At 32.3% G+C, this 17,495-nt stretch overlaps 1 protein-coding gene across 9 annotated transcripts; it reads right to left on the bottom strand.

The window, feature by feature from the left end:
* Window positions 1-451: 451 nt before the first annotated feature.
* On the bottom strand, window positions 452-17,054 carry LOC117102282 (transcription factor COE3-like). 9 transcript variants are annotated; one of them, XM_033242521.1, is made up of 9 exons: window positions 16,967-17,054; window positions 13,647-13,767; window positions 12,206-12,336; window positions 11,267-11,482; window positions 10,205-10,403; window positions 8,954-9,133; window positions 8,105-8,296; window positions 5,404-5,451; window positions 452-4,624 (listed from the first exon to the last, which is right to left on the bottom strand). In XM_033242521.1, exons 1-8 carry the CDS (start codon window positions 16,979-16,981, stop codon window positions 5,426-5,428), a joined length of 1,080 nt encoding a protein of 359 aa, XP_033098412.1. In that variant the 5' UTR covers window positions 16,982-17,054; the 3' UTR covers window positions 452-4,624; window positions 5,404-5,425. The 9 variants fall into 9 exon arrangements, with proteins under 9 accessions (XP_033098412.1, XP_033098409.1, XP_033098411.1 ...); XM_033242522.1 differs by having other exon boundaries at window positions 4,504-4,641; XM_033242518.1 differs by lacking the exon at window positions 5,404-5,451.
* Window positions 17,055-17,495: the final 441 nt, after the last annotated feature.

The following is a 17,495-nucleotide window of genomic DNA, read 5'->3' as shown; positions in this document are numbered from 1 at the left end:
CTGTGATTACCTAGCGGCCTTAAAGAGGAGCTTATAGTAGCTACATGTTCACTATATTCCAAAACAACAGGGACTGAAATGAACCATAGCATTGGGGTAACCCTGTACTCTTCCGAAAGATGCAATGGGTTCTTTAAAATGCATGTGAGCCAGTTGTATGCACTAGACCTCCATTTTAAGTCCGAGAAGACTTGGTCCTACCAACCAAATTCTGGGAGAGAAGCGGCTGGAACCAGCACCGATGTTAAGGCTGTAGTTAGCCTTACCGCTAAGTCACTCGACTTCCATTAAAAGTTTAAGTAATACCGTGGGATGGAAACACACAAAATTTCAGGTGCTATCAGCACCCTTTCAATTGGTATTAGCACCCTTCCTCAAGAAAGGAATGATTATCATATAATATAAAGATATTTTCTGAGGACCAAAAAACAGATAAAACTTAACAAGATGCTGATGTATAACATTTCATAATATTTTATTCAGATGTAAACAACGAAGACAAGCATACATGAGAAAAAAAATAAACAGAATGACAAACATAACTGCAGCACAGCGCAACTATTTACACGGCTAACAAAAGAAACATAACAGACTAAACACATATATTTTATAACGTCTCAACAACAGAAATATTTGAAGATTTATACAGAGCACTTGCCACACTTCAATATAAACTTAAAACATTAAGTAAATAGTCATTTTATAAGTACAAGTTCTTCTGGATATAAGTACATATGTTGGTAAAGTTTACCTTCAAAGTTGGTCATATTTTCTGTTTAGAAATAGCAATTGCTCTAATTTCTTTCCATTTAGAACATAATAATGCCAATCCAATTTTATTACCCTGTACGTTTTAATAAAAATTTAAACATTTCTTTACCTAAATTCAATTTTTATATTCCAATATGGTACATATGTGTTTATATATAATTTCTCCACATAATGTACACAGAATTATTGGAAATTCTTGTTGATAACAAGGCAGATAAGGTCATTAATAATTTAAAATCATCACTAATCACATTTCACAAAGTATATTTTAAATAAAACCTTTGGAAACAGATAATAATTATACCCTGTTTTTCCTTCCCTCACTCCTTGTTCTTCCCTAACCCCTCTTGTTTCTTTTGTACCCCTGTCATTTTCCCCATACAACCTTTCATTTCGTTCCGTACCTATAATTGAACATAAACATTATCATACAATATGTTAAACTACTTAAAATACAATAAAACATGAACATTAAGGGCAAATATGATACAAGACTTTAGAAAAAAAACTATATGAAATCGGATATGCATAATTATAGCTCATATAATCTATTCTAAAAATGAAGTTGTTGATATTAATATATTCCCTTAATGAAACATTCTAACATTACTTTGTGCATTTTTCTTATTTGAATTATAGAAACCAACAAAATAGTATTATGCTGGGATGCACTACTGCAAAAGTAACGTGCAATTTGATACATCACACAAAAAAGGTCAGTATCTTTAAATTGAAACATACTGTACATTTAAACCATATTATTTCAAAATGGTTTTCTCCCTGACGATCCTTAAAAAAGGTACATATAGATAAAGAGTGATGACAGAATCATCAATATCTTCAAGTTATATTTACAACATATCCAAATTTGTATCTATCAAATTGTTTGGTCGGAGAATAATTGTGTTCAATTCCATAACAACTCAAGTTTAAAACAGGGTAGTTCTCATTATGTCTTGTTTATGCAATGCCTTCTACAGATGATGTGGAAGACATCAGGAAATGTTCATCATTGCATCATATTTAAATATCTCCAGTCAATGTAATTAATACAAAGTGAGGACATAACATTTTCCAGAAAACTATTAAAACCAATTGCCAATGACTTTGGAAATTTCATAAAATGGTCCCACTTTAAAATTTAACTTTCATAAATGGAAGCAATGGATACTTCAAACTTGAAGTTGATTAACATAGAAAGTAGTGCACAACAAACTGAATGAAACAACAGAATTACAGTATATAAATTTGAGTTTGAAAAAATACATAATAATCTGTGTAGTAGGTTGTAATAAAACAAAAACCATAACTGATCCATTTTGTTAGCTAAAGTAATCTAAAAATTTGCACACTCAGATCGGTTCTTGGTATTTATAACACCAACAATATTTACATATATACTCTGGAAAAAGAGAATAATTAAACAACATCAATATAAATACTGTAATGCAAACTTCAAAATGAAAGAGATTATGATGAAGTAAATGAACAAATAAGCAAAACTATAATTAGCATATGAAATTTTTATCATAATATTATTCTCAGGTGTACTAATCAACTTCAATATTAACTCAATTGTCACCAATCTTTTGAAAAATCTAATTGGTACGACTTCAAATCTGGCAACTTCGATTTTTTTGCCACAAACATTTTTTTTTTTTAACATGCTAAAGTTTAGCAGCATTATCCTAAACCTTGATGATAATGTTTAGAATTTAAATTAAATAATTAAAAATTTGATTTGGTCACTAATTCTCTGATTGTCTTCAAAATTGCTTTCATTAAATGGAAACTTCACGAATGGAAGGTTAAAGATAGTCATGAAAAAAAAAGAATAAGTGTTTATTTTTTACATCCATCTAAAAAGTACTCAAATAAAATAAATTTATATATTGTCCTCATGAATACATAGATATTGGAAAGCATTTTACAAAAATAAAGGCAAACACGACAATGAAATTTATGTTATTTTTTCAATTCATTTTTTCAAGCCAAATATTTACAGTCAGGTCTTCATCATCTTCCAACATGCAGATTTGAAACATCATAAATGTGTTATCTCTTCACGTACCGAGAACGCAAGAGGAATTAAATAAGGAAAGAAAATACCCAGAATATTGAAGAGGAATGGAGTAGTTGCATCATGTTTATCACATTGGCTTCCACGACGAAGGTGCACGTTTGTAATATACGCAACGCCAGCTAAAAGTTACCTTGTAGAGTTTTGTGCAAATGTTATAAAGAAAAACAGAACAACTATCCTTTTTTTTCATCTCTTGACTGAGACACCAACATATTCATTCAAATACACAAAGGACTTTGTCTACAAGAACACTTGAAGTGGCATCCAAAGTTACACCCTGTAACAACTTTTTTACACCCTGTAACATCATTGTTACACCTGTGTCATGATCATTACATCCTTTAACAAGGTTGTTACACCATGTTACACAATTGTACTCGTAGTTGAAAGTCAATGTGTTAAAAATATATTCATCTACTACTTCAGCAACCGAGTAATTACAAAGTTAATGTACATTGACTATTAATATTTTGTGTCTGAATCTTCTGTAATGTATTTGTTTCATTAACATTAATGTAATCATTTTTTCAAAAATATACATCTGTTAAATCAACTAATAGTTCAGTTATAATTTTTAATTGGAATTGTCAATTCCATATCTGGATTTCTGCATTATTGGAAATGTTCATTTTTACAATTTCATAAATTTTAAGTGTTGATTAAAACATGGTCTTCAGCTTAATATGATATTGGAATATGAATACATGATGTTAAATAATAACAAAATAATAATAATAATTATAATAAGACTTCTATTATTGGTCTATAACTAAATATTCTTAAATTACCATACTAATACACCAAATATATTCAAATACACACTACTCTTAGAAACTATTTTAATGTTTGTATAAAATACAATGGGATATGTTAATCATGTTGCTTTAAGCTTTGCTGGGTTACAACATCTTTCATTGTGTAAAATCATTAATACTTTGGCATACTGTCAAATGTTCACTCACACACTTCTTCATACACTATGGAATTGACCAGAAAACCATTTTTTAAAATGTGATTTAATTCTCACTATTACTTTAAATGCAGCAAATTGTGCCCCTTTTTGTTCATGCTTCCCGCTTAAATTTGGTGAAATCTTGTTTAACATGCTCATTGTTCAAATTGTCACTAACCTGTATAAAATTGTTCTCTACTCTTTAATAACTTAATTCTAAACTTGTTCAATAATTCTCTTTATGTCCAGATTACAATATATGAATACAAAAAATTGTTTTGAAATCTCACTGCTAAATCCTCCCCACTCACCCTTCCCCGGAATCTTGTGGTCCTCTCAGGACTTTGGATAGACTCTTAAGTAAGTTCTACCATGAAGTCCTCAGTTATAGCACTACAAACATCATCTGTAGCCAATCCACTTTCTGATTCTCAACATATATATTTCAGAAAGAATCAGGTAGTTCTCATTCTTTTTAAGAAGACTTTTTATCAGTTCTGTACAATATTTGATCAGTATTTCAGAATTTGTTCACTTCAGCCGCGTCACTCACTTTGTTGCACATGAGTAGAACAGCACCACTGGCCATCCAGTCAACACTAACCAACAACCAATTTCTCCTCTTTTTTTTGTGTGTTTCTGGATGTAATGCAATGTTTCTTCCTTTTTTATAATTAATTTTATTTTTATTTTCTCCGAATTAGCCAACTATTTTGGTGGGCTATCGATATGACTGCTATATGATGCACTGCAGGTGGGTAGAGCAAACGGTCCTCCGACGCCACAGAACGAGGGCGGTGACATCATAGCACTATTCCCTGTTAAACGAAAAGACCTGTATTGAGAATTATGACTAGAAATATAAGCATTGCAAAATAACACATTATACGAGATATTAATTTTTATGTACTGCCACAACTAATATCTCACTCACCCTGTAATATATATCGTCATCATTTTAAAATGTTCTGTCTTAATATACTATTATAAGAATTTCCATACAAGATATTAGATAAGTTTGGATTGGTACTGTATATCTAGTGGTATTTTGAAGATCTGTTTATTCTCAACACTCACAAATGTTAGCATTAGCCATGCATGGTTCACTTAAAGCTTGGTCACTACATTTAAATTTTGCTTTGACAGCACAGTACCACTTACAATATTAGGTAGTTTTTGCTGCACGACGTCAACCTTAACTTTAATGTTAGTACCCAACATCCAATGCGATAACTCCGCCCCTTTTGTAAACAAATCGAAATACGCATGCGCAAACCCGTAACTAACGTACATCGAGCACGTAAAATCCTGAAATTAATGTACTCTGCAACGCAAGATGAACAAATTATGACGTCATCTGTTAACGTTAAGGTTAACATCGTGCGGCGAAAACAACCTATTATTGTCTACATGTATACCAACACAACTTATCTAAAAATCATAAATATAAGTATCCTAATGTTATCATTAATAGATCATATAACAATCTACTAAAAACAAACTTTGTTAAACAATTTTAGAATAATTAACAAGTTTGTTAAAACAATAAAATTTTATTTTTAGTTTAAAATGAAAAAAAGGAGAGAAATTAACTAACTTTTGAATCCTATCGTAAGACATCACCAGGACCAAGACCAGGATTTCCCTTTAAGAATGACAAAATAAATGAATTTTAGAAATATGATCATCAAAACACTTAAATTATCAATAATGATCAATTTATGGGAACAATAGATTCAGTGACACACCGATCAGAAAGGAACTTTTTTTCTAAAATTCTAAAGACAAAAATGCAGAAATTTTATAGAACAGGGGGCAAGAAACAGCAGGGAGATAAAAATTCATTTATTTTTCATAAAATGAGATTTGGCATTGCACCAGACCATGTCTGACACAGAAGCTTCTTTAAAAACTTGTAATATTAATCTATCTCATATATTATGAAACACTGCAATTGTTTACGATATGATGGATGAGAGTTAACGGTGTAGTCTGAAGGCGTAGGAATTGACCTGAATCTAACACGGCTATTAAAACGTTACTGTCATTTCTGAGAGGTGGAAATACAACAACAGTGTCGTACATTTTATGCTTTGTTTTAAGAAAAAGCAATTAGCGTTGAAATTAAATGCGCTCATAATTATATGAAAAGACGAGTGTGGCATTAGTGCATGATCATAGCATGTAAAATGAAATTGATATATACTGGTGACAATCACTAAAGACTTCATTTGTTGCCTCTTGTACAACACACAACATCGTTTCTCTCAAGCATCGCAAAACTCATCTTACAATTACATCTATTGGTTATAAAAGGCTCACACTTGATAAATATGCTAAAAACTACCTTGGTAAAACTATGCAGATCTTGCCACCACAAAAAAAAAAAAATTAAAAAAGAGTGTCATTACAGTGGGTCATCATTGTATTGAAAACATGTTATTAATAATTTTAAACATTTGAGAAACGGCCCACGATAGCCCCAATTGGTGTAAAATCTCATGGACTCTTTGTAAAGGTATTCAATAGTGTATCTGGATACTTTTGTGGTAACAAGTCCTATATGTGAAGATATGGTGAATCAAAAACAAATGCATTTATTTGATTTTGATATTCACTGCGATTTAATTGATTAGAATCTAATGATTTATTATCTTCAAAACAAGCCAACTTGCAAATTTCAATATTTAAAAAATTTTAAATTCTTTGCTAATCTCCTGTACCTTTAATTATTAGAATAGTAATTTCTTTGGAAGATCTTTTACTTTTTTTAGAAGTTACCTTATTAATATTGTTAGGATGTTATTAATTTAAAAAAAATTTAATCATGTAACTTTATATTTTATAAGCAGTGGCGTAACGATGGGGCCGGGAGCCCTGTGTATTTTTCTGAAACTGGGGGCCCTATTTGGGTCCCAGTCACCAATTCCATTGTGGAATTTTAGATGTGCATTGTTATTCTAAATTTTTTTTTAACAACGAATAAATGATATAATATGGATCCAGAAAATTGAGGCCAGGGAAGGACTTTCACAGTTGGAGAGTCTATACCATGGTTGGGGCTGAGGTAAGAAAATTTATGAATATGGCACATTTAGATGGCCGGAAAAAATAGAACTTCACAGACATAAAATTGTGAATATAATTTTCTTTTTATCTCCAGCTAAAAAATATTTTGACAAATTTAGTGGGGCCCGGGCCCGGGCCGACAGCTCCAGACCGGCAGTTCCACCCCCCACCCCCACTCCTTATTCCACCACGGGATATAATATGATGTCCTACAGTCGATTTAAGACACACATTATGCTGTTGCCCTGGCTGAGATAAGAAAATGTATGATTATGACATGTCTAGATGGCCGGAAATGGTCTTACAATTGTGAATATAATTTTCTTTTTAACTCCATTTAAATTTTTTTTTTGTTGACAAATTTGGTGGGGTTACGAGCCGAGAGGGGGACCCTCTCTTTAATCGTTATATGATATATGCCCTACAGTCGATTTCAGACACATTATCGTGTTATTTATCAACAAAGTCCTTTTTGGTCAGGGTACTAGATCGAGGAACCTATAGGTAGGGCCCCTTAGAATTCAGAGGCCCTGCGGACCGTCGCATGAGAGCGCATAGGCGTTACGCCACTGTCCATAAGCCTATCGTAAGTATAAAAATCTAATTATTAAGAGATTTCAATTATAACACAGAGTTAGAAATCGTGCAATATAAGATCCTAAATTAATTGTAATCCTAAATTTAACAATAATAAAACAGAAAAATTAATAAATGTATAAATAAATAAAACACTAAATTACTTTTATTGGACATATATTACTCAAAATATCTATTCTATAATCTAGCTAACACAATATTCTTCATTTGGACATCTCTCATCAACAAATTAACTTCTCATTCACATTTTTAAAAACCTTCAAATAAATTTATAGCCACAGGTGGACAATTTTATGTTTGCAAATATATGCAAATGAGAAGTCAAAATGTAAGAAAGGCATCTAAATTCTAAATAATGCTCTACGATTCTACGCAGGTTACATCAAAAACAAAATCCATTAACAAAGTCTGTAAAAAGGGAAATATTAGTAAATCTATGTAAAAGGAATTTGAGTTAAGGAAAATTACTGAGGAATAATAATGAAAATGATTAGATGAATATGTAAAAAACAAAACGAAAATTAATTCATGCGGGGTTAGCAAGCCACAGTGAACGCATTTTAAGATGAAATGGGTTAGAATTGAGGCATTTTGGTTGGCAAAATATGACGACTGCCCAGCTGTATCCTCACCTTGATTAATACCAACATTAGACGGGCTGGACGGACAACGAACAACTGGTGCAAAAGCACTCTTCTGTTTAACAGCCGTGATCATGTTGGCGGGCGAAAACGAGAAAATCCCCGGAGTGGTTGCGTGTGTGCCCTGATTTTCGCCCGAACTGCTAGGGGTTTGGGGCGCAGTCGGTGAGGAAGGAATTACTGCTAGCGGAAGCAGAAAAGAAAAAAGAAACCAAAAAAATGTGTGGAGTACAACAAAAAGAGAGATTATGTTGAGCAACAGTATGAACAACAGTGAAGCAGAAATAAAAAATAAGAATGCAGACAGCTGTAAATAGGCATTCACTTCGGTGTGGATAAGTTGAGCGCAAACAGAGAAGATAAAAACTCAACTGAAATTTGTGTTAGAAAGAACACGCTTTTCACTTGGAGGGGAGAAAATATGATACACAACAAAGAAGCAAGCATGTCAAAAAGTTTTTAAGCAGATATTCCCATTAATTTATCTCCCCATCCAGGCCACAATAAGGTTTTAAGTCAAGTATATTTTGAACAGGTAGGCACGGTCATACATTGTATTTGGTCCCGTAATATATAATAATCATACACGCTTCATAAGCAAATATATTCCCTTAAATTTCAAAGCTTTCTTTAATTGCTATCAATTTTTAAATAACAATAATTGCATTCATGCATACTAATTGTAGTCGTTATCGATTCCATCAACTGACCACAGAGATTGGGTCAATCTAGATGACTACGAGGGGCAGATTGGGTAATAATAATTCTCAATATCGAAAATGTGTATTGGTAAAAGAAGGTAATACCACTGTGCAATGATAAAACCATGCTAAGACTCACTTGGTGCGCCGTTGAAGATCCCAGGTGATGATGGCACTCCCATATTGGATAGCCCATTAGTTGGTCCATAACCATTCATAGCTGAAGAGGAGTAAGAGCCGGAGCTGCCATTGGAGTGAGTTGAGAGACCGGATGGATAGCCTCTAGGTGAGAGGGTTGTAGGTTGAACTCTTGAAAATCCTTAACAAGATTTATTTATATAATTTAATAATTATACAACTGGTGAACTGATACAAGCAACACACCATCAAAATCCAGATAGTTGCATATCAAAATATATATAAAGTAGTATCAAAAAAATAAAAGAAGAAATGTAATTTGCTGACAAATTTATTACAGAAAAGGAACAAGCATTTTGTGGTCATAGGCTATAACCAACAAATATATTATACAATACACATTATCGTTCATGGACTACTATATAATGTTCTATGACCGAAAACGTTTGTTCTTTTCTATAATAAATTTGTTGGCAAATTACACCTGCTCTAAGAGTTTCCATTTTGAATTTAGAACGTTTCATAAATTTTGTTTAGAGGCTATGAATCAATACAGCAGTAGAAATGACATACCGTACCAACAACAATAAACAATATAAATAACATTTCTAATTTTAACTACTTTATAAAAAAAATATTAGAGTAATACACAATAATAAATATTGTATGTTAATTTTACACATTGTTATTTTTGTCATTTGACATCATTTATCATAATTTTATAGCAACAACAATATAATAATTATATTAATACTCATTGTTTCATATTATTATAATATTATTACTTATTTTATATTAACATTATTGTAATCTCCAATTATTTTATTTAATTTTTGTCCAGCAGCAATTTACTCTCTAGTTCTAAAACTAAGTTTCATTATGAGGCCCAGGGAGTGGAGTTGCTTTACCCATAAAAAAAAATGCCGGTTCAGATAGGATTTGAACCACGGACTCTGAGATTAAAAGGCAAGCATCTTACCCAGTTAACCGCAGCCCATTATCATCATAATTAGAGGACCGTAAATATTTTTATGGATCAGAACATGACTCATAAGATACACTTAAAATCTAACAGCAGCCAATGACAGCTGCTTAGATTTAGCTGTGGGAAAAGAAGAATGCCATTTTTTTCGTCTTTTGTTAAATTGACGAGATGTTGATAGGTAACTGACGAGCGTAGAAAGGTAACTAAAACGCATTTCAGTGTACTTGGAGCATAGAGCATACATATATGATCTTATCATACACCAACCTGATTGCTCGCTACTTTCATGGTGATCGGACACTGACAGCTGGCTACTGAAAGGATGGTTGACTGGCATCAAACTGCCGGAAACAGGAGTATTATTGATGGCGGGAGATCGTGGAGTGCCTAGTCCCGGCAGTTGATTCCGTGGCATACTACTGTAAATCGCTTCAGCCAGGTCTGCCGCCCTCTTGAGGATAATTTCCTGTAAATTAATGAGAAGCGCAATCTTCAGAAGGTGTATCAGATTTTTATGTTCATGTTTTCTGCGAAGGAGTCAAAGCACGAATGTCGTAAAAGTGAGCATTTGTCGCTAATGGGAAACTTTTGTTTAGCTCACATCGCTGGTTCCTTGGCTATAAAAATAGATTTGTTTTCTTCAGATTTGGAATCATGAGTATTATTCTTACACAATATAAACTTTATGGATTTTGAAGTTCAAAATAATTTGGAATTTACTTTGTATAATGCAATAACTTCACAGCATTGTTGGAGTTTCATCCATTTCACTTGTCTATATAATTTGCAATTAAGTGCTTGAGAAGACGAAAGAATGCAAGCTTGTGGCTACGCTTGAGATGATTTAAATAAACAGTGAAATACCCCAAAACCCCAAATGAAAATCTGATAAACATCTCAAATCACAATTACTTAACTCATTGACAAAAAAAAACCACCATTATTTTGAAAGAAAAACAAATATAATCTCAATAATTCATGAAATAGTAAAAAAAAAAATTCAAATAATTATTGAAAATGTCTAAGGATCAAGGGGCTTTGAAAAAATAACGAGATTCAATATTCTAGAAAAATTTTTAAATTTTCAACTTTTTTATGTGTGAAGATGATTATGTAACCTTCACTTTAAACTATACATAACTATATTCACTAAGTATTGTTATATATCATTCCAGTGGAAAAAAGAAAATGACAATACATTCTTTGCTGATAGTCCCTTTAAAATACTATTGCATTGCGTATCCATTCTCACTATTGGATTACTTGTTCCATGTTAATGTCTCGCTTCTCGGTTGCACGCATAAAATAAAACACCTGTTTTCTGCTTACCTTTGGAAGTCTTTCTGGATCACCAGGATGACGCGGTACTAACTTGCTAAGCCTCTGAAACCCGTAATCAATGGTTGGATCTGTCAGCGAGACGTACACGAACCTGCCTGGCGCACCCTTGCAGAACTGCTTAGATTTGTACGAAAGTGTTACTTCCACAACGCCTGGTATGTGGCGAGGTGGTGTTTGGACACGGATAGCATGTGATGTGATTAACTGGTAGTCAAGGGAAAAGAGAAAACATTCTTTTAATAACAAAAGAAGATTTTATAGTGGTCATTAGTTCTTGTACTTATAAATATGGTTTTTATTCTATGCTTGTTAAAGAGAAAATAAATATAAACTTTAAAAACCAAAGTCTTATCTGTTTTAAACACAATAATAATTACCTAATTCATTAAAATTTTTTCACATTTTGTTATCCATTTCTATAATTATTCTGCTGATGATGCAACTTTTTATTTTATGAAAACAAATAAACAAACAAATAAATAATTGTGCCTATCTATGTATTTGGGTTTTTCAGCAAGATGATCAAATCTTAAACTTAAATGTGTTTGAGTGTTGTTTGTCATGTACTGGGGTACTCGCATGTTCATTATTATTGATATTAAAATTACTCTTAATATTTTTATCATTATAAAAATTTGATTGATATAAAACACCACTTTAGAAATTGACTTTTCCATTTCACACTGGAACATTCCGCCGGTTCAGCTAACAATTATGTAAGACAAAGCACATTTTCGTTCGTTCCGGATGCTGAATACAAAATGAAGTTTGTGATGAAATCAGTGCTATCAAAACACCATCCATCATTAAAACATAATCCCTATGGATTACTGATTCCAAACGGATTACCATCCAGCCTACTGTTAATCTTAAAGCAACAATAAATGAATTAGAATGTATTGATCAATGAATCATATATTAACATACCTCACTCCAAACAATCATTGTCCCAAACACAACCTGAAGCCCGTCAAAGAAGTTATCACCAACAATTATAACAGTGGCGCCACCATTGGTCCAGCCTTCGCTTGGGCTGATAGCCTTGATACAAGGAGTTGCTGTCAATGTAAATTAATAATAATTAAATTATTTAATTAATATTATTAATTTGTAAATTAATTATAATGGGGTTTTTTTTTGTAGAATGTTAAGTATGTTTATTAGAACAAATACTAAAAATAAATAATTTGTCAATCATTTGTAATAAGAAATAAGACTTAATTTATTACATGAAAGATACAGATTTGTTCCTAGATTTTGTGAATAATGATATTTTTAATAAATAAAATAAATACATTACCATAAAAAATTAAATTAATATCTATGAATAATAGGGGCCAAAATGACAAACATAACAAAGACATTCAGAAAAAAAAGTATTATTATACTACAGTATTAAGTTTGCTTTCCTTCATACAATTAAGATTGAGCAGATTTTGACAAGTTTATGTTTTTATACAATGCTACGTATGATTTAGAGACGCCAGTAACGTATCAAGTGAAGTCACTGTTTAAAAATCTAGCTTCTTGACATGGAAGCGTTCAGTGTTGATGGTGATAAATGGCCGCGACTGTTGCTGCAAACACTCTACACTCGAGTGACAATACCTCCCGTTGCTCTCTTCATGGGGGACATGTGTTACGAATAGTCACACACTGCATGTACACGACTCGTATAAAAACAATATATATTAAATATTGGTAGCACTTGTAAAACATAAATACTGACATTTGAAAATTATTTTATTATAGGAACTGAGAATAAAAAATGTTGTGATATCAATAGTTATGGATCCAGAGTTGGTGATGAGCTGGAAATGATATTTCAAAGTTTAATATATCCTCAACAGATCTCTTAGATTTCAAAAAATGGTTTGATTTTACTCTTACCATGCTCTGCATTTCGGACATTCACGTATGAAAATGCGTGTATTAGTCAGGTGCCCTGCACACATCAGGGGTTTGGGTATGGGCGTAGGCTGAGGGGATAACACACCCTCCCCCACCCCCCACCTAATGATGGCAAAGTTTTTCCACTAATTGGGTTAAGATACTAAAAATGACCATTAAGTTTTCATTGGAATAGAGCTTTAGTTCTGCATTCTCAATTTCGCACCGCCCAGGCTGTTTCGCAACCATCAAGACTAAAACAAGCATACGGCCATGTTGGAGGCATGCTCCTACAAGACATCAGTAAGTTTTTTTCTGACCTAGTGGGTCAATTTGTAGAAAATAACACTTGGGAATAATATTGGCATTCTTAAGTTGCCAGCTTCAGTGAATAACCTTAAGCTTGAGCACTTATCCCCCACCCCCTTAAAAGACATTAAAATCTTCGTCTCTGTCTGTACGAAGCAACTGCACATACCTCCTTCCGAGGGATCCAATCGACGAGCTCTTCTGCCATGCTTTGAGTTGTTGTGTACGAACATGTTATCAGAAACCGACAAAACATGACCGTCAACATTTGGCGTTGTTGCAATGACCACCTGAATATTAGCGCAAAAAAATGAAAAATCAACTGTCAATAACAGTATTTTAAATAAGCAAAAAAAAAGGGGGAGGGGGGAAAATCACATTATTTTAATGCACAAAACATAATATATTATCCCTAACAATCAAAAATCTCTGTCAATCAATCAACCTACAGTATATCTTAGCATATACAGTATACGGTCGTTTTGAAAATGTAAAAATTAATAAATTATCAAATAGCGCCATTGCACCCCAACCATATTTTAATATTAAAATAAAAAATAAAAACCACCCAAAAAAACATTTTAAAATTGTTTTTGATATTGTGTATACCTTAGTTACAAACAATGGTCAATGAAACAACAAATTTTAAGGATAAAAATTTATTCCTAAAGATGAATATATTCTGTATCAAGAATATCTTAATGACATGGGCTATTAATAAATATACATGGGAGGAATAGGCATTAGTCAAACATTTTATGTACCGTACTGACTTGCGTATACTTTGGCGACAATGAGTTTTCTTAGGCATGGTTTATTATAATTGTTTTCTTATCTGTGTTGCAGAATTTCTACTACACCAAATAAATAAAATAAATTTCTATTTATATTCCAGTTTAATCACTAGTTAAGAGTGCAACCTTAAGAAAAGCACTTTCTAATCTCACAACACTCCCTCGTGCATCCAACACCTTTCACCGCATAAAGCCCACGGTTAGGTTCAAAATGAGATGATAATTTCCACTCTAAAATTTTACTGAGCAATAAAATTAAATCTTGGGCAAATAATTTAGACTAGAAATAATAAGAACAAATAATGACATATTTATCTATTATCAACACCGTACTTTGATTACGAGCTGCATTTTCCAAGGTTACAGCGGCCTTGCTCAGTTTATATTTATAACTTAGCGAAGTGATCAGTTTGCAATTATAATCATTTCCTAGCATTTAGAGCGTCGCAAATGCACCTTGTATTAAGTTACGTTTTCAAATTTATCTTTAACACTTTCACGCTACTAATATTTTTCCAGTCCTTTTTCCTCTAGTCAAATGGTTTCATATTCACATAAACGTGCTCCGAGTAGAAAAACATAAATTTCATGCATGGTTGCCAGGTAATTTTTTTTTAGCTTTACCTGATAAGGGATATATAATATAATATTTAAATAAAAGCATTTACCTATAGAAATCACTAATTCGATAGATCAGTGCAATTGAAATGAGATAAATCATTTTCATACTGTTTTCAAAAATAAAGTCATGATTTATTGCAATCTCATTTTCCATTGCTCCTTCAAATTAATTTTTATCATTCTGTTCTCAAGAAATACTGAACAGAGTAACAAAAGAGAAAAGTACTGCTATCTTAATGAAATATATAATATGAGTTTTGGGGACAAGTATTTTTCTGCTGTTTTTATATTTTTGGTTATTTAAAAATATTAAACAAAAGTAAAAAACATAGATTAACACAATAATTCAAAATATAAATTAAGAAGACATAGTTAATCCTAGTTTATAATTCCATTTTTTGTTCTAAATTATTATATAGCTATTTTAGTAATAGAAACGTCAGATAATGCCAGCCTAGCTTTACACCTCGCATCATCCCTAGCAATGCTTCTACAGCCAGAAACAGTGACACCTCAGCTCATCACCATTTGGCATCTTCACCTTTTTTTGCAGTACAGTATAATCAAACATACAATAAGCACGAAATTCAATTGTTAAATTAACCCAATTAAAAGTCACCTCATTTGTATTTGTAGTCGCGTATCAGGTATTAGGAGAACGAGCCGAATTCCTAAATTGAAAAATAACACCATAAGCTTGCCAGACAAGTCTAGTTGATTAAACATCATGCCTTGGTATATTTTTTGTGTTAATAGTACTCAAGTTTCGGAAATTGAATCCTCTATTATTGAATCTTCCAGCACCGGCCTTGTTTTCTATTTAATGCTAGAGTAGGGTCAACTGTTTAACTTGAGATAAGTTAATTTCTGTTCCAAACGTACATTGCATACGTATGAATAAATTATATATTCATGTGCATACACGCACACACATACGTTCAAACTCACACATGCAATATATTTCTACACAGATGTTATATTTAACAATGATTATATATAAAGATACTCTGAACATTCTTGTGGGAATGTTGAAATAATCTTAGACAGTAAAGATGAGGAAATCCACAAGACTAAACGTCGCCCCAAATGGGATTCCAACGCCTGTCTCCTACTTAATATACAGACGGCTGACAAGCTTTGTAGCAAGTTTTCATCCGACTGGAAGCAAATTCCTTCAATCTCAGGCAAATGTACGACAGAATAGCAGTAGTTGAAGTACTCATACCGAACACATTTGATACAAGAATAGACTGCCAAAATCATACTTCAAATACATAAATAAATAATAAGAGATAACCTCAAAAGACTTTATGGTAATATTGAAATAATATAATCTTAATAAAGTTGTAGGTTGGTAAATACATACAATCATGAAAAAATAGGCCTAATAGACAGTATTTGTGTGTACTTGTATCGTATGTACATATTAGAATATTGAAGATGCAAACGTCTCCGGTGTATTGATTTAATATATAATCGTTATATATTTTAAATAAACAAGAGTGACCGCTAACCGGTCAACGCGTTCCTCCGTGCTTAAATACGGTACAGACGCAAGTTATTATATTGGGTTTTATTGGAAGAGCTAATAAGATAGAAATTGTTAAATAATTTGGATGTTTATTTGTACCAAAAAAAAATGTATTTCTTAGAATGTTCATATAGAATGTTCATTTGTACAAAATTAAAATATGATTTCTTAAAATTGGGGGAAAAAAAAAATGAATACCAAGATGCGATTCAAACTCATAATCTTAAGTTCTTTAGAACACATCCTTAACCAACCGTGCCATTCATGCGACTTGCCCTATTCGTGGTAATGGCAGTAATGTACAGTCCTTGCCCCTGTTTTGTTTTGTAGGTGTATGGGGAACCCTGGGGTCCAAATTAAAAAAAGGGTGATGAAGGTTTGTTGGAAATCACCTCTAGATTATGTGTACAAAATTTCCTATATGTCCGTTTAAAACTGGCAACGCTGGATGCTTTTGAAGTTTTGGTAACAAGAACAAGAACAGCAGTGAGGCTCTGGGGTTAGCGCCTTGCGCGGACCCAGAAAATCTTTGAGATAACTCACCTGAAATCGACGCATGTCCCGTGGATTTCCTGCATTCTTCAAACAATTCTGGTTGCACTTCAAAAAGAATTTCAAAAAGAATCTGCAAGATACAAATTAGATGAAAATATTGAGAAAAAATAATTATAGACACAATTTAATTATCTTAATATTCAACAATATTTCAAGAGGATTGTAGGAACACCGACTGTTGATGAGGTTAAAGCTGCAGTTATGCAACTTAGCTATATTATTGCAAAAATTATTAAGGAAATGAAGATCAGTAGACAAGCTTATATTATTAGTTTAAAAGTGAATATAAGTAAATACATTCACAATAGTACTAGTAAACAATAAGCAAAAAAAAACACCATGTAAGTTTGCCGGGTAATGTATAACTGCTTAACTGGGATAAAATGAAGAAAAAATGTGAAATGAACATTAATTAGCTGGATATACTCTCAATTGGACTTTCCACAGAATTTTCACTGATTCTGCCGCTGCCTTCTAGCCAACATCTCACTTATCAAAAGGTGAAATATTAAATAGC

Source organism: Anneissia japonica, unplaced genomic scaffold, assembly GCF_011630105.1.
Source record: "Anneissia japonica isolate Jap-2015-1 unplaced genomic scaffold, ASM1163010v1 scaffold165_len1371125_cov188, whole genome shotgun sequence".
Classification (NCBI taxonomy): domain Eukaryota; kingdom Metazoa; phylum Echinodermata; class Crinoidea; order Comatulida; family Comatulidae; genus Anneissia; species Anneissia japonica.
The sequence above is the reverse complement of the archived record's forward strand: the minus strand, read 5'-3'. Positions and strand labels throughout refer to the sequence as shown.

Coding starts and splice junctions, on each gene's coding strand:
- LOC117102282 (XM_033242518.1), bottom strand. Junction 11,483..12,205: donor CAATGATTGTTTGGAGTGAG/GTATGTTAATAT, acceptor CTTGACTACCAG/TTAATCACATCACATGCTAT. Junction 10,404..11,266: donor ATCCAGAAAGACTTCCAAAG/GTAAGCAGAAAA, acceptor ATTAATTTACAG/GAAATTATCCTCAAGAGGGC.